At 54.5% G+C, this 27,921-nt stretch overlaps 9 protein-coding genes across 9 annotated transcripts; 2 read left to right on the top strand and 7 right to left on the bottom strand.

The window, feature by feature from the left end:
- Window positions 1-743: 743 nt before the first annotated feature.
- yfiG (putative metabolite transport protein YfiG) lies at window positions 744-3,166 on the bottom strand (the record flags this gene model as incomplete). Its single annotated transcript, XM_037318179.1, has 11 exons — window positions 744-998; window positions 1,050-1,267; window positions 1,318-1,596; window positions 1,647-1,693; window positions 1,755-2,130; window positions 2,180-2,303; window positions 2,352-2,446; window positions 2,500-2,530; window positions 2,582-2,945; window positions 2,998-3,084; window positions 3,132-3,166. 11 exons carry the CDS (start codon window positions 3,164-3,166, stop codon window positions 744-746), a joined length of 1,911 nt encoding a protein of 636 aa, XP_037183147.1.
- Window positions 3,167-6,718: 3,552 nt separating this feature from the next.
- Window positions 6,719-9,422, bottom strand: YME2 (Mitochondrial escape protein 2; the record flags this gene model as incomplete). The annotated part of the gene is made up of 3 exons (XM_037318178.1): window positions 6,719-8,835; window positions 8,892-9,140; window positions 9,239-9,422. 3 exons carry the CDS (start codon window positions 9,420-9,422, stop codon window positions 6,719-6,721), a joined length of 2,550 nt encoding a protein of 849 aa, XP_037183150.1.
- Window positions 9,423-9,902: 480 nt separating this feature from the next.
- On the top strand, window positions 9,903-10,640 carry EMI1 (Early meiotic induction protein 1; the record flags this gene model as incomplete). Its single annotated transcript, XM_037318177.1, has 1 exon — window positions 9,903-10,640. One exon carries the CDS (start codon window positions 9,903-9,905, stop codon window positions 10,638-10,640), a length of 738 nt encoding a protein of 245 aa, XP_037183149.1.
- A 427-nt stretch (window positions 10,641-11,067) lies between these two features.
- Window positions 11,068-13,073, bottom strand: hsps-1 (Heat shock 70 kDa protein; the record flags this gene model as incomplete). Its single annotated transcript, XM_037318176.1, has 2 exons — window positions 11,068-12,967; window positions 13,027-13,073. The coding sequence occupies 2 exons, from the start codon at window positions 13,071-13,073 to the stop codon at window positions 11,068-11,070; spliced, it is 1,947 nt and encodes a 648-aa protein (XP_037183976.1).
- Window positions 13,074-15,515: 2,442 nt separating this feature from the next.
- On the bottom strand, window positions 15,516-17,631 carry cnp3 (Inner kinetochore subunit cnp3; the record flags this gene model as incomplete). Its single annotated transcript, XM_037318175.1, has 4 exons — window positions 15,516-15,646; window positions 15,703-17,274; window positions 17,329-17,471; window positions 17,555-17,631. 4 exons carry the CDS (start codon window positions 17,629-17,631, stop codon window positions 15,516-15,518), a joined length of 1,923 nt encoding a protein of 640 aa, XP_037183977.1.
- Window positions 17,632-18,252: 621 nt separating this feature from the next.
- Window positions 18,253-19,275, top strand: rnh-201 (Ribonuclease H2 subunit A; the record flags this gene model as incomplete). The annotated part of the gene is made up of 1 exon (XM_037318174.1): window positions 18,253-19,275. The coding sequence occupies one exon, from the start codon at window positions 18,253-18,255 to the stop codon at window positions 19,273-19,275; it is 1,023 nt and encodes a 340-aa protein (XP_037183978.1).
- A 183-nt stretch (window positions 19,276-19,458) lies between these two features.
- Window positions 19,459-22,171, bottom strand: SEY1 (the record flags this gene model as incomplete). The annotated part of the gene is made up of 4 exons (XM_037318173.1): window positions 19,459-19,742; window positions 19,790-21,525; window positions 21,580-22,014; window positions 22,080-22,171. The coding sequence occupies 4 exons, from the start codon at window positions 22,169-22,171 to the stop codon at window positions 19,459-19,461; spliced, it is 2,547 nt and encodes an 848-aa protein (XP_037183979.1).
- An 865-nt stretch (window positions 22,172-23,036) lies between these two features.
- On the bottom strand, window positions 23,037-23,983 carry Fn3krp (Ketosamine-3-kinase; the record flags this gene model as incomplete). The annotated part of the gene is made up of 2 exons (XM_037318172.1): window positions 23,037-23,728; window positions 23,797-23,983. 2 exons carry the CDS (start codon window positions 23,981-23,983, stop codon window positions 23,037-23,039), a joined length of 879 nt encoding a protein of 292 aa, XP_037183980.1.
- Window positions 23,984-25,499: 1,516 nt separating this feature from the next.
- On the bottom strand, window positions 25,500-25,784 carry CGCA056_v002914 (uncharacterized protein; the record flags this gene model as incomplete). Its single annotated transcript, XM_037318171.1, has 1 exon — window positions 25,500-25,784. One exon carries the CDS (start codon window positions 25,782-25,784, stop codon window positions 25,500-25,502), a length of 285 nt encoding a protein of 94 aa, XP_037183981.1.
- Window positions 25,785-27,921: the final 2,137 nt, after the last annotated feature.

Here is a 27,921-nt window from a genome sequence, read left to right as displayed (position 1 = left end):
CGGCCGTCGACCGATCCCGCGCTTCGGAAGGAAGGGGGGCGTGAGGAAAACGCGGGACCTACGTACGTCAATTGACGCAACGCCCCCGCCCCGGCGCGGTGAAAGCCCCGTCCCCTAAGAGCCGCCGTCTCGCGCCGGCTCGGATGATCACTGAGACTTTTTCACGACCCCTGATGCAGATTCGTCAAGAGACATGTGCGCGAAGGAATCGTGAAGCGGGCCCTGCCTGGGTGGCGGCGGATTGGGCTCTGTCTGTCCCCATGGGATGAACATCACATTCTTTCAAACATGGTTGAGGCCCACGATTCGTGAAGATGAGAGGGGCAGCTGAAATGCAAGTCATTCTTTACGAAGGGGCGAAAAAAAACAAAGGTGAGGTAGCATCCATCATCGGCGGTGTAATCGGAGATACTCTACGATTGTGATGTTTCCGTTGATTAACGAACGGGTTGTGGGCGAGGTCCGGGGGACAACACGGCACGGCACTGCCAGCACTCAATGAACCCCTACTTTTCGGTCGCGATCCACATGGCACGGTAAACTCGACGACGATTACGTAGCTACGCGGCGTGTCCATGCTATACACGCTCTTTACGATATCCATCTCTCTCAGCCTCAATTGGTATCTCCCCGCTATCCCTCCCCGGTACATCCGATCGGGAAGCTCTTCCGGTTGCAATGACATGACGATTCCAAAGTGACGTACGCAACATGTATTCCGTGTTTACGAAACACAACCAAACTTACGAGGTGTCGTGCTTCCTGTCCCGCATCTCGACCTGCGCCTTGTCGTCGTCGGCGGCGTGGTGGTCCTCGTGCGTGAGGTCGAACTTGTACAGCGGCTCGAGGGTGGCGTCGCGCTGCCAGAGGACCCAGCGCTTGAACCAGTACGGCAGGGCCTTGGTGACCTGGTACCGCATGAAGAGTTTTGTCGGGACCGCGAAGACGTAGTCGAGCTCTTCGAGTGTTCTCTGCTTGGTTTCGGGGACCCAGGAGAACTGGTGCCATGTCAGTTGGTTGCTTAGCTCACAGAGGAGAAGAATGTTTACAATCATGACGAATGCGATCACATTCAGCCCGGCATAAAAGCAGAAAGAGCCGAGGACGCCGAGGTCTGCCAGCATAATTGGGAAGGAAATCGAGAGCACGGCGGCCCAGAAGAGGCATGTTGCCACGGCCCACGCCATGCCGACTTCACGATGCGACAAAGGGAAAATTTCGGCGCAGTACGTGAACGGGACCGGGCCCTCGCCGGGAGAGTAGAAAGCTGGTTATCATGTTAACTTTTGATTCTCAAGATGATGCTGGTGGACCTACCGGCGAAGAGGTACACGAAGAGAGCCACAAGCCCCAAGTGAACACCACCGGTGCCAGGGATGAGGGTACAGAGACCAGCCGCCAGCAACGTCCACGCCATCATGGGAAATGTTCCTAGCAAAAGACTGCGACGGCCAAAGGTGTCGATGGTCCAGATGGCGGGCCAGGCGAAGAGGAAGTTGACCATGCCGAAGCCGAACGAGGCGAGGAGGGCGTTGAACTCGGATGTGCCCGCCTCCTTGAAGATTGTCGACGAGTAGAAAGCAATGATGTTTATTCCTGTTCCTTTATAAGTTTCATGTTTTGATTAGACGAAGAGTTTTACGTACCACACATCTGCTGGGCAATCATGACGGTGAACGAAGCCAATGTGGCTCTATATCAACCATGTCAGTTTCTCTTTCATTCTTCAACTTTAGAAGAGCTTCGTAACTCACCGCCTGACACGGGGGATTGTAAATAGCTCAACAAACCGCTTGGCGTAGTTGGATCGTCCAATGATCTCGGCCTCGACTTGAAGTTGGATATGGATGTAGTATATGTCCCGAGCCGCCTGGATCGGGTGGTTCCGCAACCGAAGCAGCGATTTCATCGCGTTTGCGTACTGATTCTTCTTGATATACCAACGGGGAGACTCAGGGCATACGTATATGAGCAGAGCAAGTGGGACAGCAGGGATGAAGGCAGAGCCAAGTTGCAACCGCCATGCTATGTCTCCCACTTTACCAACAGCTAAATTAGCCGCCGTTCCAGCCAGGATCCCGAAGGCTGTCCACATTTGCCAGCTCATTACGAGGGCTCCTCGAATAGGTGCTATTAAATTAGCCTTGATTTGTTGTCTAGAGGCCGTTTTATGGCATACCAGGCGAGTTCTCGGCAGCGAAGATGGGGACGGTGCTGGCCTTTGCGCCCATACCGATACCGAGAAGAAGACGACAAGCCAAAAGCTGTTCCCATGTCTGAGAAAATGCAGCTCCAATCACAGGCTTGTATTGTCAGTTTATCATGGCGAAAATGGGGAGTTGGCTACATACCCAAATGCAAAAGTTGGCGGCGAAGAAGATTGTTCCGCGACGACCGACCCAGTTGTTCAATGGATCGGAGAGCCAGCAGCCGATGAACGCCGAGCCTGGAAGTGTCAATTTAGAATCGTTTACGTTCAACGTCGTCCTTGAGTCTTACCGATGTATGGCGCCGAGTTGACCAGACCAACCTAGACCCCATGTCAGCATTTCACTTGAACATTCACCACAATGTTTCTCACCAGGAGAGTATCATGATGCGAATTTGATCCAATGCCAAAAACCGTTGGAAACGATAAGTTGGCGCCGTTGCTTCCTGTCTGATCCCAACCCTGTACAGCGGCGCCGATGGAGCAGGTGATGATGGTGAGGTAGAGAATCTTGGGAATGCGCCACTTGTGCAGAACCTCGTCGCGCAACACTTGAACCTCATCCGGTTCGAGAGCCTCGGCGCCGTCTATCTCTTCGTAGCCGGTGGGGTCTTGGGCGACCAAAGCGCCCTTCTTAAGCATGGGGAGATACTCGTCGAGACCCTTGTCACGGGCAAAGTGTTCGACATCGCGCAGGAGCTCGCTACGGTTGATCCCGAGCAGCGGGTTTTTGATCCTTAGCAGCGGTCAGTGTTAATCTGATGAGGGTTTCTTGCAAGGGTGCGGACTTGGCCTCTTTGTTGTCGTTCAGGTCTACGGTTGCTTGAGACCCTCGGCGGGCCTTTTCGATGTTCGACACCTCGACGCCGGCCGATCTACTCCTGTTAGTCGAGGACCCTCGCGAAAGATGACGTCTTCTTACGGATCGGCCCCGCCAGCACGTTTCTCATCCGCCATCGTCGCGACAAGATGAGCAGAGTCAGCAACTCAGTGTCTCAAAGATCAGTGTAAGTGGCAGTCGCCAGTGCCCAAGGAATGATTCTTCCGATATCTGTCTTAAACAAGTGACCGTAACACTCGCCAAAGCAGTCGAGCTCGAGGTGTAGATGACTGTGCAGCCACTTAACGTCAACTCGAGATGGAAATGGGATGGGTGCTCCCTATTATTTGTAGATGGCACAGACATTCATCCCACGTCGCTGGGTATGAGACCGGCGCAACCACCTTCCCCCGCAAACCCATTAGCAGCCTATTGGGGCGCCATGGTGACTCCAAACATTCCCAGATGGGTCCGCTGGGGTTGGTGACAGGGAGCTGGTCTCTTCCTTCGGATGGTAGACTGCTTAGACCGCTCAAGTGCGGAGAACTGCTTTCACCAGAGCCTGTCGGTACAGTTGTTTTCCAAGGTTGGACTACTTGCGAGAGCGAATACACGGTTGAGTTTGTAGTTACGACGCAGCCCCCCCCCCGCAAAAAGACTACGGCAAAGCGAATACACGGTTCTAGCTACTGTCGGCCTCATACATTGTTGGTGTCGTTGATACAATGTAACATGCTCCACCGAGGTGCATAAGTTGGATAAGTTCAAAAGACGCTGATCGTTCACAAGATCTCAGCTGCAAGCCAGCGCCTATATCCTCGGTGTCGTTCCTCGTGAGGAAGATCAACATATAGTGATACCATCTGAAGATGTAGCACGAATTCAAAGTCAAGTCCTCCCCTACGGACTGGCCCAAGGCATAAATCAGGCTGGCCATCCGAATGATTCTGACCGTTATGCTGGTGTTGGTCTCGTCTTCTTCCGCTTAACCGTTTCTCCAGACTTCCCCAGGACGAGCACGCTCCAGCACCTTACCCACTCACAGACAGACGTTACAGACCACGTCCGTGTCGTGCATTGCAGGAATCCCTGGCCAAACTCTGGAGACTAATCAAAACGGGGAGCCAATAAGACAAGTACCGTCAGAAGTACAATGTCCCCTGGCAAACTCAGCCAGCTGATGCGGTGTCGCGGCGGCTGTCATTGCCCTGGCAAGCGCATGCGGTCAGGGGAATGGCGGTCCCAGGATGAACAGGTGCCAATCGTACCATGTTTGCAGAAAAGATCTACGACTGTAGTCGATTGCCAGAGGCGTTTCTGGGGTGTGGATTGTTCATTCTGCGGAACATTTGACTACTAAGCTAGATGGCTTCGGGGAAATATCGAAGCCAAGACATACAAGAGATCTCTTAGATCCAGCCAAGACTGACGATATTTTATCCCGGCTATGGTAATGCGCCTCTCGTCGCATCCCGATTTTGATGGAGAGCTGATTTTCTAGCATTCCTGGCAGTTGGAAGCGGAGAATGGCCGTGGACGAGGATCCAAATGTAAACCGAGTTTGCACGACCGGGGTTGACCTTCCTCTTCTCATTTAACACCCGCATGACGACGTCACTGGTTTTCGATGATACCCTTTCCATTGGTCTTTACGAAGATCCATGGTTCTTCTGGCTCCACCTGCAAGCCGACCTGGGCGAATACTCTAGGTACGCAGTAGAGATTATGCGATATTATCCGTTGTCGAGCTTCGGCTCAATGGGTTGGAGATGGATGGAAATAGCCACTCGCTGATTTCAGACATAGCTCCAGATTTCTCGTGCGTTGTAAGCCGTCTCCTTGAGATACTCACCGCAGTGATCCATCATAGAAGCTGTCGCAAGGATGAATTCGGCCCATGGTCAAGACGTTCCATTGAAGGAGCCTGTAAAGTGCCTAGAAATGCCGAGAGACTGCCAAGCCTCTAAAAGGCTTGTCTCTTCGCCGCAAAGCTTGTAGTTCTCAGGGCATCAAGCCGATACTCTACTCGATGACTTCCCATTGGTCGCTGCCTGGACTTCTATATTTGCTACCGGCCAGAGTCGCCGCCCTGGCCGGTCCCATGATCAGTGTCGTCTCAGGCTATCTTGTTTCTCGGCCAACCTCCCGGTCGATATCGAGCCCTGAGTCGTGTCATCTTGAGTCCAGGGAAGTAAGAATGAAGTGCAGCTAGCCAATGAAGTGTTTTGCTTGCCTCCCAACTGGACCCTCAACCTCCCCGTGGGGACACTTGCAGTTCTTCGCAGTTCGAATTTCTCTAACTGCGGAATCACTGACAACGACCTACGCTGGGTCGTGCCGAACACACGTGAATTCTGGGTATCGAGATTTTCAGAGTGGCACGCCATTCACGAAGATAGTCCAATTTGCCAACAGCATTCCTGTCTCGCTCTAGAAAGTTTATTTTGAGCTTCGGAAGATAAGGCTGTACGTCTGGCCCTGCTTTGCCCCGAGCACCATTCTCATTGACTATCTCATTCACTATATAGTGATGAAAGCCATCCATGACTTTGCGAGGTCGATTGATGAAGTAAAGTTCACTGAAGACAAGAAGACTTAGCGGACCACTCGCGGACATTGTTGGAAGAAACATAAGGGTGTTCGTGTGATTCTTCGACGATGGGTCCTCTTCGGCAATGTCAGGGTTAGTATATATACATTAGCACCATGTTTCTTTCCCAACAACCTTCGTGAATGACTTACGTCGGTTCCGGGCATCTCCTTCTTTTGTGTGCTAAATGTCCAGACTCGCCAGTTCCCGGTCTATACTGCATTGGCATTATGAGATGCATGTAGGCTGCAAGCAAGATGGACATGTGCGGCTTTCAAGGGGCTGGAAGAGGACGGCGAAGGACACCGCATGGTGAATATGAGGAACAGTCAGGCTGATGGTGATCAAACGTACATGGGAGCTCTGGCCCGAGGGGCACCGGCGAAACCGAGGCGGCCTCCTCTGCGGCGTTGTCGGCGGCGGCCTGGGCGACTATGCAGAATTAGGTAAGAAACGCACGATAGGGACAGAATACTGACGGAGGGCGAGGAGTTCGTCGTCCGTAAGAGGTGGTGGGAGCACGGGGAAGATGGAAGCACCAAAGTGGTCACCAGAACTGATTCCCGGCATTTTGAAAGATTCACAGTGTTGTGATTCTTAGAAAACCTCTCAATACTTCCTCTCCAGAAGAAAATCCTTTGTGGGGACCACAGGGCAAAATATCTGGTCCGGCCCCCTTAGCGAAGGGGTTGTCAGGCTGCTTCCTTCTCATCTGAGCATTACCCCCAAAGTCCAATGACCCAGGCCTATGACGCCCCCTGAACTGTAGGTAGCAGCTCTGTAAAGCTGTGAGAATCCGGTCCAGCGCCAGCATCTCAAAGACTATATTTACCTCTGGAACTTACCTAGGAAGGAGAGACGAGGACGACAGAGACGAGGACGACAGAGACGAGGACGACAGAGACGAGGATGACAGAGACCAGGACAGCACTATTGACAACAGCATCGAAAATGAAGACATTTAATGAGTAGAATCCATTCATAATTCTACAAAACTATGACAGGAAATTGAGGAGGGTATCAACCGTCGGTTCTGTTATAATCCCAACCCGTCGGGTCAATTCAGTTGCTTGTGCATCTCCGCCAGACGTAAAGTTATTTAGTAGTTGTGCTTGAGCACCTTCTTCAAGCCTGCAATCTCCTTTTCGAACTGGGTAATCTTGGCCTGGCTGCCTTCAATCTTGTCAAGGAGGTAGGATACGCGTGAGCCCGTCTGAGAAGGCTGCTTCGGCAGGCTACCCAACAGGGCCAACTCGCCCTCGGCCTTCTCAATAGTCTTGGCCTCTACTTTGGCCAGCTCCTTCAAGAGGGCAAGGTCCATCTTGGCCCTGAGGACGCGGTCCTCGAGAAGCATGCTGAAGGCGGCCTGGTACATCGGCTTGCCAGGACGGATGGTCTGCGGGCGGCCGTTGTAGGTCTCAACGGTGATGAGGTCGGCGTTGGTGAGGCCCTCAAGTGCGGATTCTCCGTTTGCAGCACCGGGCGTGGTCGACGAACCGAACGTGTCCGAGAGAAGGACCTCGTTGTAGCGAAGAGCATCATGCGAGGCAAGGGCCTTGATAAGATACCACGCCTGCTCGGTAGACCACTTCTTGCCCTCGACAGAGTCCTTGCCACCCAAGAGGTACATCTTGACAATCTCGGTTGCACTCTGGTTGATGATATCCTCGACGGCCTTTTGGGGGCTTTGTCGGCCCTTAAGACGTCGAGCCAGGTTCTCAAGGTCGGTGAGTCGGCCGCCCAGGATACCGATGGCAGCATCGAGCTCGGAAAGATCAGGTTTCGCCTCTGGCTGTACTGGGACTTTGCCTTCTTTTTCTTGCTGTGCCTCGGTCGAGTGCTCCCGCACCTTCTCGAGCTCGTCCTCTTCCAGGCGGCTGATGACGAACTTCTTGGCGACGTCAGGAGAGAGATCACCCAAAGCAGCGTGGCGGAAAACTCGGTCTGGCATAGCTTTGGACAGAGACTTGGAGTATGCCGTATCGTCCGTCAAGAAGATAACATGGGCGACGTTGTTCTGAACCATCATGGCGGCCCATTCAGCGACCTTGTCGTATACAATGCTGGATTCGTTCTTGTGCAGGAAGTTGTCGATGACAACCACAGCGCGCTTATCGGGGTGTGCTTCCAGCCAAGCGTCCTCGGACAGATCGGCATCTTTGCCATCCTTGTGGCGTCCGGCGAGTGAGACTTCCTTGAGAGCTTCCGCGGTCGTATGCAAGATCTTGACTACCTGCGACTCGAGAGTCTCAGAGAATCCGGCCTTGACTCCAGTAGTGCTTTGGACCGCGAGATCGATCATGCTGCTCATGCTGTTCAGAAACGCGAAGACAGGCTTGTATCCCACGGCATTGGCGAGGCGCTTTATGGTGCCGCTCTCGCCTCTGGCTTCGGTGATGGGTTTGCAGTCGATAACGAGAACATTCTTACGATCCTTGAGGGCTTGATCCATAACAAGCTCCTTCTTGCCCGATCCTCGAGGACCCTGGACGACAACAAAGGTGTCAGAACTTTCCAGCAGCCAGGTTTGGATCTGCTCAATAAGGTCTCTGCGGTGTTGCCAAACGGCATTGAAGCTAGCCTTGTCGGTCTTCTTGCGTGCAAAGGAAGAGATGATGTCGGAGGTCTGGCTCTTGACCCATTTGTAGAATTTGTTGTCTGATAACCGGAAAGAGTGTTGGATGTGTGCCTTGACGAAGAACTCGCGGATAGGGTCGAATACGGCGACGGTGATGGCAGCCAAGAGAGCAGCTACAACAGGAATGACGATTCTGGGGTGATTGGAGAGCCAGTTCCAGATGTTGTGTGGCTTGACCTTTTGCTCATATGACAGACGAAGTTTTGTACCGTTTTTGCCTCCGCCGAGAGCTTCACCCACAACATATCCATGCAAACAATTCCTGGCCATGATGGCGTCTCGGACGAGTGAGAAGTCGATGTACGCATACTTGGGCAGGACCTTGGAGTCGGAAGGCTGGGACGTGATCTCTGCAATCTTGCCGTATTTGCGGAATATGCTGTAAATGTCCTCCTGCGAAAGCTCGACAGCTTCTCCGCCAGCATCCTTTCCAGTGAACTCGATCTTGATGCGGCTCTTCGGGAACCGCAAGAGGTCTTCAAGCCAGGGAACACCTCTCACGAGTCCAGCTCGAACTCCGCGGAAAGGATTGAACCAAGGGCGTATGGGGTTCTTTTCTAGCGTTCGTGCGAGAGAGTCTGGTTGGCGTGTTAGATTTGTCTTGATGAAGGGGCTTCTGATATTGTCTACGCACTCTCGACGTCTTTTGGCTGCACATCTGATCCATGACTGAACTTGACGTAAACTCCACCGTCTTTAAACCGGGGCAGGATCTCTGTGATCTTGATGGGTAGGTCGTCGGGTATAGCTCGCTTCACCAAGCCGATTGGATCACCGACTCCAAAGCTCGAGCTCTCGAAGCGCTGCAGAAGGTCTCCAAAGTCTTTGTCTGACTGCCAGGCTCGTGATCGAAGGAGGTGAGTAAGCTTCAGGGGAAAGAGGTCTGTAACGGAAATCAGCCAATTATCCCACGGTCTATGCCAATACCAGCAGCATAGTAGGATGTTGAATGTCTCTCAATAGGGGGGGCAGAAAACTTACTGTCCAAGAAGAGAATCGACTCGCTCTGGGACGTCGAAATGTGCCCAGACTTCTCGTCGCCCGTCGAAGTACTCTCCCATGCCCTTGTCGTGTGCACGATCGAGCCCTGCAACTGGAACTGGGGTCGAACGAATGGCCGAGCAGGGACCCATGTCTGTCTGACTGCCCGGCCAGAGCGAAACATCGCTCTGCTGGATAACATCGCCGGTGCCGTTGGGATATTCACATGGTGCTCTGAGAAGCGATGAAGAGGAAGGAAAGGAAGCTGGAAATGCAACTTGTGCGAAATGTGAGCTACTTTTCCTTAGCTCCCCACGAGCGCTTCACGCGTGGAATGATATCATTGCTCCGAGTCCCACTGCCAAGGGCGAGCTGGACCATGTCCCTCCGTCCGTCGCTTGTCCCCCGCCATAACCTTATTCGGCGCTGAACAGCCCCGGAAACACCATCATCCGCACCGACATGCCCCACTAGAGCACTTGCAGCACGGCAAAAATAATGCAAGCACTCATTGGCCCGGCGCGCTGTCTGGGAGGTCATCGAAGGGTAGTGATAGCCGGCTCCCCCTCATTCTTAAGCGCTTCATGAACTGATTGAGACGACGAGCCTTGAGACCTGGACTTTTTTCTCTTCATAAACTATTTTACTCCTTCAATCCGCCAAAATGGGTTGGCTCTGGGCTTCGCCGTCTCCCCCCAAGTCTCCCGCGCCGGGACAAGCTTCCCAAGCTCCCGCGTCGACCCCGCCATCATCGAGTACAGCGTCGAATGATTCTGACATTGACCCCGAGATCCAGAAGTTCATTGCCATGTTCCAGTCAGAGGGCAAGCAGGAAGAGCCAGCAGCTCCCCAACCGACACCATCTTCATCAACGGCGCCCTCCAAATCGTCATCATCCTCGTCATGGTTCTCACTCAAGTCTTCCCCCAACTCTCCCTCCCAAACCAACAACCGCAGGATCACGCCACCCGCCGACCCCAATTCTGTTTCCGAAACCCTCCTTCCGACAGAGATGTCCTGCCGCCAGGCTTTCGACATGGCCTTCCACTGTCAGTCCGTCGGCGGCCAGTGGAACCACATCTACCGATACGGCACGATGCGATCATGCAGCGAACACTGGGAGGACTTTTGGTTCTGTATGAGGATCAAGAGTTACACAGGAACGATGAAGGAGGAGGCAATAAAGGCGCATTATCGCCAGAAGGAGCATGACAAGTATGGTGATGGGAAGCCGAACAGTGAGGATATCTGGCAGGCGAGGACAACCAAGGTCCCGCCGGGTACAGCATTTACGGAGAAGTTTGAGGAGCCGACACTCGACGACGAGGAATGGCAAAGGATGGAAATGGATAGGCGACGTCAAATCAGGACGGGTCTGGGCATTGAAGGAGCATCTGCATGAATCATTGGCGTGTAAGAATTGGTGACATCTTTTTCTGGTAATGTTTTATGTAGAAATCCACTCATTCAATCACCACTGCGAGATAAAGCATCGTACCTACTGCACCGACTCCACACTCCGCTATTGAACCAGTGTTGAGCTAAACTCAACTCAATGCAAATAAGGTAGTCAGTTAGTCAAGTAGTCAGGAGATTCAGACATCACATTGCAAGTGACACTCAAAGTTGTTTAACGTTCTTGTATTAGGCGTCCTGAACCTGGAGGCCGAACTAGAATACATCTGATCCCATGCGTAACCGTGCTTTTCCCATCGTGATTTCATAAATGCAAAGAAAGCAAAAGTCTATTCGTGAAACCCAGTGACAACCACCATGTTGTCACACCCAAGACTGCGACTCTAAGGAAAGATCTCATCAAGGGTATTAATTTAGTCAACCTCCTCGACGGTGGGGCCGTCGTCGTGGTTGCCGGGGGGAGCGCCGCCGGGAGCACCGGGGAAGCCACCAGGGGCACCGCCAGGGGGACCACCGGCAGAGCCGTAGAACTTCATCATGATGGGGTTGGCAATACCCTCAAGCTCCTTCTGGCGGTCCTCGTACTCCTCGCGGGTAGCCTGCTGGTTCTCGTCGAGCCAGGTGACGACCTTGTCAATCTCAGCCTTGAGCTTCTCCTTGTCGTCGGCGTCAAGCTTCTCGTCGACCTTGGAGTCGGAGAGAGTGTTGCGGAGAGAGTAGGCGTAAGACTCAAGACCGTTCTTGGCAGCGACACGCTGGCCCTCAGCCTCATCCTCATCCTTGTACTTCTCGGCCTCAGCAAGCATGCGCTCGATCTCCTCCTTGGATAGGCGGCCCTTGTCGTTGGTGATGACGATCTTGTTGGACTTGCCAGTGCCCTTCTCGACGGCGGAGACGTTCATGATACCGTTGGCATCGACATCGAAGGTAACCTCGATCTGGGGAACGCCACGGGGGGCGGGGGGGATACCGGTAAGCTCGAACTTGCCGAGGAGGTTGTTGTCCTTGGTGCGCTGACGCTCACCCTCGTAGACTTGGATAAGGACACCAGGCTGGTTGTCGGAGAAGGTGGAGAAGACCTCGGACTTCTTGGTGGGAATGGTGGTGTTACGGGGAATGAGCTTGGTCATCATGCCACCAGCAGTCTCGATACCGAGGGAAAGAGGGGCAACATCGAGAAGCAGGATCTCGTTAGTGGACTTGGAAGAAGTGTCACCAGACAGGATGGCAGCCTGGACAGCGGCACCGTAGGCAACAGCCTCATCGGGGTTGATGGACTTGTTGGGCTCCTTGCCGTTGAAGTAGTCGGAGATGAGCTTCTGGATGCGGGGAATACGGGTGGAACCGCCGACCAGGACAATCTCGTGGACCAGGGACTTGTCGATCTTGGCGTCGGACAGGACGCGGTCGACGGGCTGGATGGTGGAACGGAAGAGGTCCTGGCAGAGCTCCTCGAAACGGGCACGAGTAATGGAGGTGTAGAAGTCGATACCCTCGAACAGGGAGTCGATCTCAATGGAAGTCTGGGCGGACGAGGACAGGGTGCGCTTGGCACGCTCGCAAGCAGTGCGGAGACGGCGGAGAGCACGAGCGTTGGAGGACAGGTCCTTCTTGTGCTTGCGCTTGAACTCGTTGACGAAGTGATTAACGAGACGGTTGTCGAAGTCCTCACCACCCAAGTGAGTGTCACCAGCGGTGGACTTGACCTCGAAGATACCCTCCTCAATGGTCAGGAGAGATACATCGAAAGTGCCACCACCGAGATCGAAGATGAGGACGTTGCGCTCACCCTCAGCCTTCTTGTCAAGGCCGTAGGCGATGGCAGCGGCGGTAGGCTCGTTGATGATACGGAGGACGTTGAGGCCGGCAATGAGACCAGCGTCCTTGGTGGCCTGACGCTGAGAGTCGTTGAAGTAGGCGGGAACGGTGATGACGGCGTTGGTGACCTGGCCACCAAGGTAGGCCTCAGCAGTCTCGCGCATCTTGGTGAGGACCATGGCGGAGATCTCCTCGGGGGTGAAGGTCTTGGTCTCGCCCTTGAACTCAACCTCGATGACGGGCTTGCTGTTCTTATCGACGACCTTGAAGGGGAAGTGCTTCATATCGGCCTGAACCTCAGAGTCGTTGAACTTGCGACCAATCAGACGCTTGGCGTCGAAGACGGTGTTGTGGGGGTTCATGGCGACCTGGTTCTTGGCGGCATCACCAATCAGGCGCTCGGTGTCATTGAAGGCGACATAGGAAGGGGTGGTGCGGTTACCCTGGTCGTTGGCAATGATCTCGATCTTGTCATTGGCAAAAAATCCAGTGCAGCTGGGCGATAGTTAGTACACCAGTACAATTGAAATAACAATTCGCAAAAGGGCTCTTACGAGTATGTCGTCCCGAGGTCGATACCAATAGCCTTGCCGGAAGCCATTGTGAATGTGTGTTGTGGTGATGTGAAGGTGTGGTGTTGTTGTTTCGTGGTGGTGGGGTATCAAAAGAGTCGTGTTCGCGAAGACCGGTTGTGGTGTGTTCCGGTGTAGAAAGTAGCAGCGATCAAGTTCTCGTTAGAAAAAGAGATGCTGGACGCTTCGTTTGAATTGTTGGGGTATTGTTGATGTAGAGGAATTTCGTGAAGAGTGAAGAGCAAAAAAGTCGAAGTGGTTGGTGTTGACTTGGATTTAAAAGGTTGTTGGCAAGAGAGGACGCAAGGCCCCGCAAAACTTCGAAAGGGTTCTTCGCTCTTCCACCTGCTCTCCAATGGTGGGGTAGATCCAAGCGTCCACCAGCTTCGCGGCCCTGCCAGACTGCGCCAGTCCCTTCCAATTGCCTCCAGAAACCGCTGAAATTTTCTACAAGGATCTTTTTTAGTGCGCTTGCAACCCGATTCAGCCTCTTCAGGAGGCGAAAGTCCCAATTTTCCAAGGATTGCACGCTCTTTCCTGCTCTCACGGTGCCTCTGGAAGACGGACAATTCTATGGAAGACTTTCGTTTGAACCTCATTCGTTGACATCATATCCACAAGAAGCTTCTACAATCCTACCCCTCAGGTCCCCAGTACCCCTGCTGCCGCCCCATGCCCGAACTAAACCACGGTACCCTCTACCTTTCCCCTCCAAGTTCTGCCCCTCAGTCAGGTCGAATCCACACCGCTAGTAACTGATGGAAACCTTTTGGAGAGTGATATCATCCTCCGTCAGTGGGGGGTTGATTGAGTGGTTCTGCGACTCTTCAAGAAGCATCTAAACTCCGTAGACGACCTGTTGCAGAGCCCAACTGAGAGTAGCCAGCTCTTTCCGCTTATCCATCGCAATTCTCTGGAACGCCAGGACCACGTAGCCGCCCACCTTGGCGACCCAAGCTGACGGCGACAACAGTCGACCGAAAAAAAGAGGTGGCAGGGATGCCGACATACACATTCACACACAGTTGGCGCCCAAGGGGCTGACATGGCCGAGAGACAACGGAGGCAATGGACCGCAAGGTCAGGCCAGGCGTGCAAGGCAATCCGAGACAGGCAGCGGCCAATCCAGGCAGGTGTGGCTGGCGCCTTCCACAAACGCCCTCAATGTGAGAATCGAGATTTTAGACAGGGGCCGCTCTGCCTTGGAACCTTGGAATTGCGCCTCGCAAACAGATCGTAAATGAGCACCCTCAGGAAAACCCATGGCCATCCATGTCGCACAATCCATCTACTCGTAGCAACCATCATCGGTGTTGGAAATTTTCCATTTTCACCTCAATGGCTGGCTGCATGCGGTGCGATGAAATTGCATTCTCTTTGTTGCCGGGCAGGCGGGCAACTTTTTTTTCCTTTCCCCTCCCCCTCTCATCTCTTGCATGTGTCCGCCCAGCGACCGCCAGGCAACGATCTGAGAGTGCAGGGCACCTGGCTGTTGCGTGCCCAGCAGCCTTACGCAGCACTCGCAGATGCGGATTACCTAATACAGGGGCGAAACAGGGTGAGCTTGTCCTTGGTCCGTGCTGCAAGATTTTTTTCCGGTGCGGGATGGCGGACGCCCTGGAGTGGGGCCCGCTCCGGCGCTGGATGCCAAACAGAGAGATGACCTGCATAGAATCTTGCCTCAGCAGCGCGGGAAGAACACAAAAATCCGCCACTACGTCGAAGGCGGCGATGAAATCTGGTCAGGATGCTCCTTGTCCTCTTTTAAAATGCTTTCAAAATGGGTCGTCTTGAATGACCACCTTCTAAATGACCATATTACCCAGGAGGCTGTGGCACAGTACGATGGAGACGATAGTATGCGAAAATAGGGGAAATAGAATCGATGAATCTAGTAGATATAATAACTAACAGCTATAGAGACGACAGAGACGACGACGCACAGTAGATGGAGGTGTGTATCCAGTAGCCGAAAGATCTAGTCCAGCCTGAAAGGTTGGCTGGGATGTCGGGTATCGTCTATGACCCCTATCACACATGACACCGTAGTGACGGGTGATTCGTGGCGGCAGACGATGCCTCAACGCTGGCTTGAATGGATCACAAAAACAACCATGAATCCCATCACAAACAGCAGACACGTAAATGAGGAATGCGAAATGTATGTATGATTATGACAACCCAAGCCCTATCTCGTGCCATAGAACCGCTACACCTCGTAAAACCCAAACATGAAAGCCCAATACGCTCATATCACGACATGCCTCCTCATCAGGTGGCCGCTTTTCAGCTTTTCGTCTCAATCCTACAGGTGCACGAAAAAAGAAACAACACCGCAACAATCGGAATCCAATGAGCCACTGAAGGGTATAAAGGCTAAATGGAAGCTTCCGTTGATATGCAAACATCCGCCCAGCTCGCAAAAGTCATTTCGAATAGGAAAACATGAGCACCCGCTCAGGACGTCAAACTCAACCCATAATGGTCGTGTCCTGAGAAGGGCCTGGTGTCCCAGCCATCGCGCTGCTGTTGACTTCGCAGCCCTGGGCGAAGAAGATACGCGCTGGTTGCTCATAATCATTGTGAATGCTGTAGTAGTTGCCTGAAATCATAGTTAGCAGTGGCACTTGGAACAGGATTCCAGAAAGGCCGGCTTACCTCTGGGCACAAACCACATTCCACCGGCACCGATTCTGAACTGCGTCTCGTGGACGGTAACCAGGACCTTGCCCTGGAAGACGAAAAACACCATCTGCATCTTTCGCGAGTTCTTAGGCCGCTTCTCCGCGCCGGGCGGAAGGTCGACGACGCCCGAGCCGAAGAAAGGCAAGCTAAGCGTCTTTGCGAATCGGAAGGTAGCGTCGCGGATGTCGCGTGTTTGAATGGCGCCAGCAGAAACGGCAATGCGGTCCTCGTCGATCTCGACTTGTTCGTTGATGGCGGGAGGATTGAACTCGTGCTCGGGCTGCCAGACGACAATTTCGCCTTCGATGTTGCCCGGGTCTACCTCCCACGGTTCCGGCTCCTCTTCGTCCTCGGATTCGGCCTGCTTCCTTCTGCCTCCCTTTCCTGCAGCTTTCCGGCTCTTCGCCCTTCTCTTGCGTGCCTCCTTTTCTTCCTCCTCGACACGGACAACCTCCTTGATGCTGGGAAGTAAGAACCTGTCCTTGCCGGCTTCGAAAGCCTCTTCTTCATCGTACTCGACGTGCTCGTTCTTCCAGTACGCCAATGGCCTGTAGGATTGACGACCGGATCTTGTTTTTGTAATGGCATGGGGATCTTGTGGCACTTTGCGTGAGACCAAGCCACGGGCCTTGGGCATGGGCGGCCCCTTTTGGACCAGACCAACAATTGAATCGTCTCCAGCAGCCGCTTCCGTCTGGGGCTTTCGGCCCGGCCTGCCCTTGGGCTTGGGCTTCGGGTCAGCCTTCGCAGCATCTTTGCTCGACTCGCCCTTCTCCTCTTGAGGAACGGCCTTGGGCCGCCCACGCTTGCCAGGTTTTGCTGCCGCCGCCGCTGCCGCAGTTTCCGTACGTTGCCTTTTGGAAGCGCGATCGTCCGCTTCCACCTGCTCCTCCTCGTTGCCGTTCGAATTCCGCGAGCGTCTGCGCTTGGGAGCGCTGACCTCCTGCTCGGGTTCCTGCTCGGGCTCGGGCTCGTCAGCCTTGGCCTTTCCCTTGCCGTTAGCTGGACGGCCTCTTCTGCCCTTCGGGGCCACTGGCTCCTCCTCTGACTCGGCAGCATTCTCCGGCTCTTCCTCTGGCTCCTCGACAACTGGCGCCTTGGCCTTGGGTGGGCGTCCTTTACGCTTGGCCGGCTGCTTTGGCGCTTCTTCCTCCACCTCCTCAGTGACATCGTTCGGCTCATCCCCCGGAACTTCCACCTCACCAATCATTTGCAGGGACTCCTCGATGATTTCGTCCATAGGCGCTCCTTCGTCTTCCTCCGGTTCGGTGGAGAGGGCGCGTCCGTTTGTTCCATTCGTGTGCTTGCCGTTTACACCATTCGCGCCGTAATCAAGACGGCGAGAAACAGATGCCCCCCGGACAGGCTGGGAATGCGATTGCGCGGGAGATCCTCGGTAAGGTGATCCTCGAATCGGTGATGAAGAGACACCAAAGTTAGGGTGTCGCACTGCAGGAGAAGCGAGGTTTGTCTTCCGCGGGGAGGTTCCTCGAGGGATTAGTCGCGGATGCCCCTTAAGAATCGTGGCTGGTCCGGCGCCGGTGTCTACATGGCTTCGTCAGGATGCGCGCGTCAAAGCCGCCAGCACAGCAAACTCACCAGAGTCGAGCTCCATATCTTGCTCGCCCGTCGATTCGTCGGGAGATCCGTTGTCTTTCTCCGGCGAGGAGAAGAGACCGTCGATAGGTTGCATGCCATGTTCGTCGCGTACGCCAGTGTCGGGCAACTCAATGCCAGTCTTTCTGCAAGGGCGTAAGTAAAATGCTCAAAACTACCGAGTCGCAGCTTCTATCCAGAACGAAGAAGACATCTGCGCGCGACATACCGCCCCTTGACACCGAGCTCATGGAAATCGCCTGTGGACGTCTCGCGACGCCTAACATTGCTCGGTCGCGGTGCCATCGCGACTGTGGAGTCTTTGGGAATTCCGATGGAAATCCCGCCAAAATTAGATGAAAATGATCGCAGCTGAGGAGCTGGGGCCTGAGGAGTGCGGGCGAAGCTGAGCAAAGATACTGAGCCAGGTGCGTCGTATTTGTTTACCCCGAGCAGGTGTGGTGGTTTGTGGTGTTGAGCGCGCAACTTTTTGGGCGGTGGAAAGAAGCACCGTGAGTTGGCGTCGCGCGGTGTGGTGCTTGCACTTTGCTGTTAGCGGTGCTTCCGGGCCTGTCAGTGGCTGATACCCGCTGCAATCCAGGAGTCGACGGGGCACATGTGCGGGAGGATCCACCTGGATGGACGCGTCTCAATTTACCGGGACGCGTCGAGGGGCCGAACCTGCCACCCATTACTTTCAGTCTTCAAGTCACTTCATCAATCACTCATTTTTTGGTCGTCACTTTCTCATCTTTGTCGCTTTGTTTCTGCTACGAGACGTTTTGGATACGAAAATTGGGAAACTGGGCTTGCAGCAAAATATCCGGACGACAACAGAAACTGTCGTAGACAAACGAGGACTTACACCCAACCCGCGACGTCAAACGGGATACATCCAGATTCCTCTTTAATACACCAATTCTCACCATGGAAGACACTCAAACGGTCGAGGACATCGCCATGGAGACCCCAGTCTCAGATGTCTTTATCCCACCCTCCATTGACGACAAGGCCCTCCTCGCAGGCGACAGCTACTCCTACTTCTCCCCCATTCCGCCGTCACTCCTCCCGTCATCAGAATCCACAGACTCAGAAACACCAGCGCTCGGCACCCCAGTCTGTCTCGGCGTAGACGAAGCAGGCCGCGGCCCCGTCCTCGGCCCCATGGTCTACGGCGTCTTCTTCCTCCCGATCCCCCTCTCGGACCCCCTCCTCCGCGAAACCCACCACTTTGACGACTCAAAGGTCCTCACGCCCGCCGTCCGCTCCCAGCTCATGGAGGCTCTCTGCACGCCGGGATCAGACCTCTTCGACTCCTGCGGCTTCGCCATCCGCTCCCTCTCCGCCCGCGACATCTCCACGGGCATGCTCCGCCCCGGCGCGACATACAACCTCAACGCCCAGGCCATGGACGCCACCGTCGACCTCATCAAAGGCGTCTTCGCCCGCGGCGTCAACGTCGCCGAGATCTACGTCGACACCGTCGGCCAGCCTGCTGCCTACCAGGCCAAGCTGCAGCGCTTCTTCCCGGCGACAAAGATCACCGTCGCAAAGAAGGCAGATAGTCTGTACCCCTGCGTCTCAGCTGCCTCTGTCGCTGCCAAGGTCACTCGTGATGCTGCGCTTGAGGTTCTGTACCGCGCGCGTGCGCCTGAGGCGGCCGAGGCGGAGGAGGGCATGGCCTGGGGTTCAGGCTATCCGTCTGACCAGAGATGTGTGACTTGGATGAGGGGCAACATGCACCCTGTCTTCGGCTGGGGCCCCGAGTGCAGATTCAGCTGGGGCACGGCCAAGGACATGCTTGAGGCCAAGGGGAGCTTAAAGGTCGAATGGCCAGTCGATGATGACGGCGAGGCTCGCATGACTGACTTCTTCCGGTCGACAGACGCAGAGGATGGCGATGAGTTGGGTACATGGTTTGGAAGACCAGCAGGCCTTGAGGCTTTTTAGGATTAGTGTAACAAAGGTCGGGTAAGAGGCGTTAGGCGTATGTATATCATCTGGGATCACCACGGGAAATTTGACAGGATACTACAACGTATCTTATAGACATTATATCCTTTGCTCCTATTCGCACTCTTTGTGGTGGCCGGCGTCTGGACCGCAGCTTCATTCCAGCTTCATGCGTAAAATCTAGATGTCATCAATATCATCCTCCGAGCTCTTCTTCTTGCCCCGACTGTCCAAAGTGTCCATACTGATGGAGCTGTCGGCCCGGGAGGGCATGGCCAGCGCCTGTCGGGCAGTGTCTGAGTTCTCGATGAACTCTCTCAACTTCTGCTTGCCAATCTCAACACCCTGGTTTGCCGCCGCATTGGCCATCTGATACATGGGGCCCAGCATGTTCAGCGTGTAGGCGACATAAGTGCCTCCAGCCAGCAAGATGAGGAAAATGAAAAGGAACGGGTTGCGCAGGACTGTCTTGCGTTAGCGTTGTCAATGAAAAAGCTCTCAAGCCACTTACCGGCAACAATTTCGTTCCATCCCAGGGCAACGAGGAGAGCGTAGAAATACAGAGGTACTTGAGCGACACCGCCAATGGCGCTGCGCTTGGCCTCGACGTAGACGCCATCTGCCGTCTTCTTGAAGCGGATGACAAGGTCTTGGCGCTTACTCTCGCTAAGCACCGTCATCTCCTCCTCAAGGCTCTTGCCGTCCTCTTCGTCAACACCACCAATTGGAGTCAGGTCCTCCTCGTCGCTAGCTTCAACGCCGCGAGGCTGTCCGCCAATCCAGGCGGGCAGGTCCGGGGAGCTGAGAGACTCTGACAACTTGAACTTCGACAACAGAGGGATGAGAGTCAACGTAGACTCTCGCGCCTTAGTGTAGATGCCCTCGATGTCGTCTGTAGGTCGCCAGATCCGAGGGACACCGGCCTCGTCATATCTGAACTTGTCCTCAAAGTTTTCCCTCAGCTTCAACAGGATGTTGCCCTCCATCACTTCCTCCTCAATCTTCTCACGCAGGGCAACCCAGCTCTTGCGCTTCAGGCGCCAGAGGCCAATGTCAACCTCCTCTTGTGTAGCCTCGAAACTCTTGGCACGCTCGGTGAACCTGCTCTGGGCATCCTTGACAATGTCGACGAACACGGTCCAGATACGATCCCAGAGATCCTTCTCGGTCGGTTTTTCGCCAGTCTCGGGGGCGCCAGAACCAGCCCTACCGGAGCCCAACTTGTTGAACTCCAGCCCAATGGCGTCGCCCAATCGGGACTTGACCCATCTCTCAACCCTCGTGGCCAACCGACGCATCTCCTCCTTGCGCAGCTTGCCGCTCACATCGTCAAGCTCCTTCTCGAACAGCACGTATTGCGATTTAAAGTTAGACCACGCGACACCCGGAATGGCGAGACTTTCGGCTTCGGTCTGGAAGAACTCAAGGGTCTTCTTCTTCTCCTCGGTGACGATCTCGGCAAACTCGTAGGCGGCACCGGACTTCTGGCCAGCCTTGACAGCACCCGATACAGCATCACTGAACGAAGCAATACCCGACTTGTGTGCAGCAGTCAGCTGTGCGTTGTATAGCGTCTTAAGCCTGGCGTCAATCTTGCCCTCCAAGTCTTGGCGCTTGCGCGTGTAGACGCCCTTGTGGTATCGGCTGGCTTGGATCTCGAATGCCTTCAGGCACTTCTCGCGGGACTCACGGCCAGTGACACCAAGCTCTGCCAATACGGCGGGCTTTCCAAGCCTTGCAGACTCGGTCTGCTTCTCCTCCAATGGCACAACAGCATTGTCAAAACCAATCAGAACCTCTCGGGAGATTTCGTCGCAGCGGAACTGAGCAAGAAGCTCTTGCTGTGTTGGCAAGTCCAAGTCCTTGTTGTTGACAATCTGGTCCCAGATACCCTCGGCGTAAATCGAGAATCCGTCGGCGGGAATGCGGCGGTGGTACTCGGGCAGGAACACACCGCCTTCAAACTCCTGACTTGTGGATCCACCCGATCGGTGCCCCGCAACGAACCTCTTCCCCAGGTTCTGAATCTCAGTCGTGAACTTATCGGCCTGGAGAATCTTGTGGGGGAGGGCGGCGAAGGCAAAGTCAAAGTAGTCCTCGATGCGGGAGTTCTCAAGACCCTGGGGCTTGGAAATAGACGTCCAAATCTTGGTCAGGTCCTGGATCAGGGTGTTGCGCAGGTTCGCGAGAGGGGTCGTGCCGAGGTGGTCTCGAATGACGAAGAAGAGCAGGGATCTGAGACTCGACCTATGGTGGCGTGTCAGCAAGTGGCGGTCTAACTGCACCGCACATTCGACTTACTGCTTGTCCTTGAGGAAGAGCTGCAGGTTGACCTCGAAGACGGTCTTCAGCAGACCCATATTCGCACCGTTATACAAACCAACTTGGGTCTCCCAGAGGTTCACGATGAGGACCTCACTCGTAGCCAAGGCGAACAGGGCGCTCTTCCTCTCGAAGTCCTGGTCCTCGCCACGCTCGCGACCGTCGGTTCCCTCCACGTCCATCACGAGGATGTTCTCGGCCATGCCGGATGACTCCTTCTTGTTCTTGGACATCCAGATACCCTTGGTGGTTTGCTGTCGCATCGTCTCGGACATGACGGAGAAGTCGGTACCAAACAGGTTGTTCAGCAGCGTCGACTTTCCGGTGGACTGAGAGCCGAAGACGGAGATGAGGTGGTAGTTGAACCCCGCCTCGGCGACGTGGACTTTTTGGAGGTATTTGTTGACCGCGACACTGCAAGTGCAGAGGTTAGCTACTGTTTGGCATGATCTCGCGGGGGCGGAGACTCGGAATCGTACTTGAAGTCTTTCTGGTCGTCAATGACTTGGATGCCATGCTCGTAGTTTTGAGCGTCCGGCTCATCGCCGACAGCAGCGAAGTGGCCGTTCATGGTTGCGGCAACGTATGAGGCAAAAATCTAGAAGGGAGCGACGAAGAGCGTGCGTATGTGTTCTATATGGACATTGTCGTTCCTCCCAAATAAAAATAGAAAAAAAGCCAGGCGTCGTGGGTGCAGATTTGCAGCAAGGGGCGAAAGGTCCAGCAGAGGTGGCTATCGGTGTTGGCAACGGAAATGGGAAGTGACCAGATCAACCCTTGTGATCAAGTTCCCCTGCCATGGGCTGGCCATGGGCCATGGGCCGTCCACAGGTTAGTTAATCTTGCTTTCCCAGCAGTGCGAATGCGCCGGATGAATACATGGTCCGTGAGCCTTTCCCCCAAAATGCCCCAACCAGAAGCCAAATTAGGCTCGGTCTCAGGGCAACCCCTGGCATGTGAATCCTAGCTCCCCCTATCGCTGCGGGAAAATCACCCAAAAAACATCAGACGGCATGACGACACCACAGACATTTACTCGCCATTGTTTGGCAGGTCGATCAGTGTCAAAAAAAGACCTTCGACTGGAGCATGGCCCGAGAATTGCAGAAAAAGCGCTATCCATCAACATGTGCTGTGCGTCCCTGGAACTAACTTTGGTGTCCGCTAGCGAACATCCTAGGTTCTCAACGGCGGCGCGGGCCGGTTTTAATGTGGAATGGTCCTTCAATTCAGCTTAACAACCCTTCGATTTCAATCCTGCGGCAAAGTAATTACATATGGGCCGTCAACCGTACTTCGAAATCAGCTTCTTCATGATACCCATTGCCCCGCTCCGATAGCCTCCGCCAAACATGGCATAATGGTTGAGATGGTGATATCTGCAAGTACCTACTGTCAGACGGATAGTTGACCAGGCAACGCAAAGGGCAAGACACTTACAGCTCGTACAACGCAACTCTATCTTCCCATTCCTCTTTGGGCTCCGCCTTTGGGACCAGCTTGTTGTACTCGTTCCAGAAGCTGCTGCCGAAACCGCCAAACATCCTCATGATGCCAAGCTCATACTCAGAGTGGCCGTACACAGCCGACGAATCGTAGACAACCTCTTCCGCACCGCCCTTGCCGGCAATCTGCCCCCGGCTATGGTTCCCACTCCAAAGATCGCCGTGGATTAACACCGGCTTCATCCCTTTAACGTGGTCGTCGCCGATCAGCCGCGGTACGACCCTGCTCGCTACCGTCTCCACGGCTTTGGACAGCTCCCCGTCCGTGCCATTATTCTGGACGCCAGCACGCAGAATGCTTCGCAGTCGGTTCTCAGCATAGAACTCGGCCCATGACTCTTTCCATGAATTGTCTTGGGGCGTCGAACCGCAACATGTGGTCACGGGGAAGCCATACATGGGCTTATCATAGCCCTCTGGGATTGGCGCGGGGGTTGTGTGCATTTTGGCCAGCTTTGCGGCCAGAGACAGCCCAGAACCGCCCGCGGCCGAAGAACCAAGGTCCAGAAAATCCGTGACCATGAAGTGCGTACCAGGTGACGACTGATACTTTCCGTGGGCATGTGACTTGGGGCAGGAATTGGGTACGGCATCGTGAATGGCGTTCAGCGACTCATGTTCACCTGCCATTTGTCAGGAGACGTGTTGACATGAACCAAACGGAACGACTCCGAGAGTGAGTCAAACTCACCCGTGAACATGACCTCCGCCTCCTTGCCGCTGCCAGTCTTGACGAAGAATTTGATGGGCTGACCATCGACGACTGACATGAGCTTGAAAGAGGACGCAAACCCAGATCCTCCGTGCGACGCAATTTTGGTCTGCTCCGGGTCGAGTTGCAGAGCTTCAATAACAGCTGGGTCCACGTTCGGAGCCATATTAAAGACTTTGGCGAAGATTAAAGCCCTGAGATGTCAAGTTGAAGAGTGTCGTCCAAGAGATGCACTCGACTTAAGCATACGCTAGCTGCCCTCCCACCTACCCAAGCCAGACATTGGATGAGCTGTAAGTGACGTATCCGTAGAACACAGCGGCCTCCACACTGGGCGGGCCGCATGTCACTCAGCCCCACAGACCCCAACTGTCCACGAGTGTCATCGTTCTTACCACCGTGTCCCCATTCCATCGACTCATGAGCTCTCCTGCGCTCGGCGTCTCCAGCTTCTACAGCCACTTGGATCGATAGCTCAGTGGTAGAGCGAGAGATTGCAGTTTCAAACAGCAGTTATCTCTAGGCCCCGCGTTCGAACCGCGGTCGGTCCTTGTCGTTTTGTTTTTGCAGGAAGTAAATTCCTTTAGATGCTGCTGATGGAGTTTGATACTATTTTGGTCAATTCCAATGGTTGCTTTTCCATAGCTACGTCTATTGCGCCATCTGAAGCAGCTGGCACGTCATGCGGTGCTTATTCCCGCCAGGACAGGTGGAATCGGCCCCGTCATGCAGGTGGGTCTGCCGCTCCGATAAGCGGCGCCGTGATGGGGCCGGTTTGCTCCGGAAAAGGCATGTGTGGTGGTCATCTGAGCTTATCACGAGAGCAACTGAGACATGATGCTTCACAATATGTTGATTTTCTATCGTGAATTCAAAAAGAGGCTATCAAACGGTATCTTCAAGCGAACTGGAACACCTTACCTAGCTCCATCTATCATTCATCCCAAACACCAAAAAGCTCCCGAATTGCTATGCCGCGCATTCACCCGTCTCGAGGTATCTGTCACGACGCATCGCGTATTCACGGGTCACGATTCCCGCCAACCGACACCAGCCATGGCAAAGAAGAAAGTCAAGCTGACCTCCTTGTCCCGCCTGACTGGCTGACATGCGGGAACCAAACGCCCCCGGTCTAGGCCTGTCAATACCCCAACTTTCCCCCAAACTTTCCCAACCCCAGCTGTGTGGCCCAGCGCCGCGCCAACCACGCGCGCAAGAAGCTAACCCCCTCCCTATCGCATCCTCGCTTCCCCAGGATTACGACTTCGCACCAACCCAACGGGACAGTTCCCCCGCGGCGGCGCCCAAAGAAAAGCTGCGGCGCCCGCCGGCGCGTTCCCAAACCGTCCAACGACTGCAACCCAAGGACCCCTTATCTGCATCTCAAACCCTAAAATTGGCTGGTCCAACCTGTCGTGATCCTGCGCCCAGAGACTCTTAAGTAGAGTCAGCTTCTTGGCACTTCGGGGTCACGCAGGATTTCTGAGGGGGTTTTGCCCATTCCCATTTCCCTTTCTCCCATCCAACCTGCCCGAAATGAAGAAGACCGCCGTGTGTCGAGGTGAGAGGAGCGAGGGGAAGAAAAGACCGGTCTGGACGCCATGGACGCCATGGACGCCAAGCTTCCTTCCCCTCGGTGGCAGTGTACGTGGCCCTGGATGTCGGTGCAAGCCACGGCTGAATTACCACCCCTCACTTAAACGATTTCCTTCCCCCGAACGAAGCGGTGAATGTTGGTGAGCGAGACAGAGCTGGTCCTGCTTTCTTGGGAGTACACGCTGAGGTTGGTGGTCGAGGAGGTCTCTTCGCGACGGAGGGGCGTCAGGTCGGTTTCCGTTTCTCTTCGGAGAGTGGCTGTTCGGGTTTCTTTGGGTTGAGGAGCCGTCGTCATGGTCGAAGTCGCAGTCTGTGGGGCCGTCGTCTTCCAGTGCTCGCCGTTGCCGTTCCAGCAGGCAGAGCATGGGCATTGAGGAGTGCGGTTGAGAGCTGGCGGAGGAGTGCAGTGGCGCTTCCACCAGCCGAGAGGCTTTTGTTGTCGTTGTTGTTCGGAAGACATCGTGAAGTGGGTGAGGATTTGTGGTGAGGAGACGGGACAACAGAGACGTCAAAGTCAAGTGAATGGCAAGGGATCAAGGGACTAGAGGACCGAATCTAGGCTCTAGATATATGCTGTGGGTATAGGTAGAAGTCGACTGGACTGGCAAAGGTCGAACGATGACCCCTTAAATGCAAAACGTGAAGGCCTCGCGGCGGAAGGCAAGAAACAGGCTGGTGAATGGAGACAAGCGGAAGCGGATACAGGTTCCTCGGAAAGGGGGGGCCGATAAAGATTTATACCCTCGAGAAAAAGCATCCCCCGAGACGACACCGCAGCGGCGCCGGGCCATGGTCAAGGAGAACGGTGTTTGTGGGACCCCTTGGTCGTGTACCCATGACTGCATGTGAAGCTTACCCGGCCCGGTTTGTGCTCGCAAGGCTCAAAGCCTAGATAAGTGCGTATGTAATACAACGTACAGAAATCTCGACTGGGCGCTTGCCTAGCCTTCAGCTTTTGTCTAGCTGCCGCCGCCGGCGCACAAGTTCGGCCACATTGTCGGGTCTGTTATCTTTCAGATGGTAGAGCCGGCACTGTTCTGCTCGAACCCTTCGGCATTGTCTCCGGCTCACTTGAGCCCACGATCACCCACGATTCCAAAGTCGTCAGAACCGGCGAGAAAACAAACAGGAGAAAAGCCAGGCCTGCGGTACTTGTCAGTCGCAAGAATCTCAAGGTAGATGGTCCCCAATAAGGGCAAACGGCCGGTACGTACTTGTTTAGTCACCTTCGCTAATCGCATCACATTGTCTCGGGAGTGCGTCGGAGAAGCCTCGCAATGTTAGTGCCCGCTTTTCTTCTACTGTCCCTACATTTCGACATACGACTGTGGATCCAGACCGCCGTGGAAACAACGATTTTTTCTCAGCTAGAGCTCGTTCCTATTCCGAGGGCGTCCCTGTTGGAGTTTCGTTTTGCTGGGCGCGACGTTGCGGCGTGGTGTTGCAGATGCGACTCAGTCGCCGTTGTTGATGCGTCCCGGCGCATGTTGCGGATCATCCGGCCGATCGAGCGTTGAGCCCGTCGGTACGTACCACCTCCTCGAGCATCCTCTCCCTCGAAAACAAAAGAGGGTGATCGAAAGGTCGTGAAGGCTCGGCGATGAAGTTTCGGGCGAGAAAAAACTCGGAAATCAGTGGCAAGAAGAAACCACAATTTTGTGACTTGTCCCAACTGCCAGCAGCCCGAATTCCAGACCGGTTCGAGGCCCAAGCATCCCGAGCAAATCACAGTCGCGTCATAACTTTAGCCCCCTGGCAGATAAGGACAAGCGTCGGGATCTTTCCGCCGGGAAGGGCTTCAGCCAGGGTGCGAGGTGGAAAGAAAGAAAAATCAAGCAAGGCGTTGGCGGGAGAGATGCATACGAGTGCTATTCCCGTGGCCGGGGTCTGTGATGGGGACCTGGCAACCCTTTTCTACGAATGCCCGGACGGGAACGACATGTCGTTGAGCCTCACTGTGGATCCTCCGCTCTGGACGCCCTTCATCCGAGAACTGCAATAGCCGAAGGGCCCATTTTGGGCCGAGAGATGCTGCCTGCGTGTGGAGGGGGGATCTTGGGGTTGTTCGCGGAGTGAAATGGCCTGATTGCGACTGCCACCGTTGCGACTCAACGATTCGGTGGTATAATTTATCGCCTTGAGCTTTCTAGAATACTGGTTTTTTGTCTCTCATTGCTTTGTTGCGGAGCTGGCAACAAACTTCGTCGAAAACTTGTAGTTCGTTGTTCTAGGAGACAAAGACACGAGTGTCGTTGAGACAAGATGATGGTGCTGTGCAAGTCCATGGACAGGGGTTCGTTGTCGTCCCAGTCACAACCGGAGAATCTTTAGCAGTGCGCTTTTCATCCTAAAGGTAAAGTTCAGGCATCGCTCAGTCTCATGTCTGTGTCTTTCTCTTGCGATTGAAGTTCCCTCCCAAGAACAACAAGATTGCTACTCATAAATAGGAGAACTGCAGGGCATACTCTTCTAGTGGTCGCCTGGGAGCCGCCTAGCAGCGACTTACCT

This window comes from Colletotrichum aenigma (assembly GCF_013390185.1).
Source record: "Colletotrichum aenigma strain Cg56 chromosome Unknown KSG_Cg56_contig02, whole genome shotgun sequence".
Taxonomy (NCBI): domain Eukaryota; kingdom Fungi; phylum Ascomycota; class Sordariomycetes; order Glomerellales; family Glomerellaceae; genus Colletotrichum; species Colletotrichum aenigma.
The sequence above is the reverse complement of the archived record's forward strand: the minus strand, read 5'-3'. Positions and strand labels throughout refer to the sequence as shown.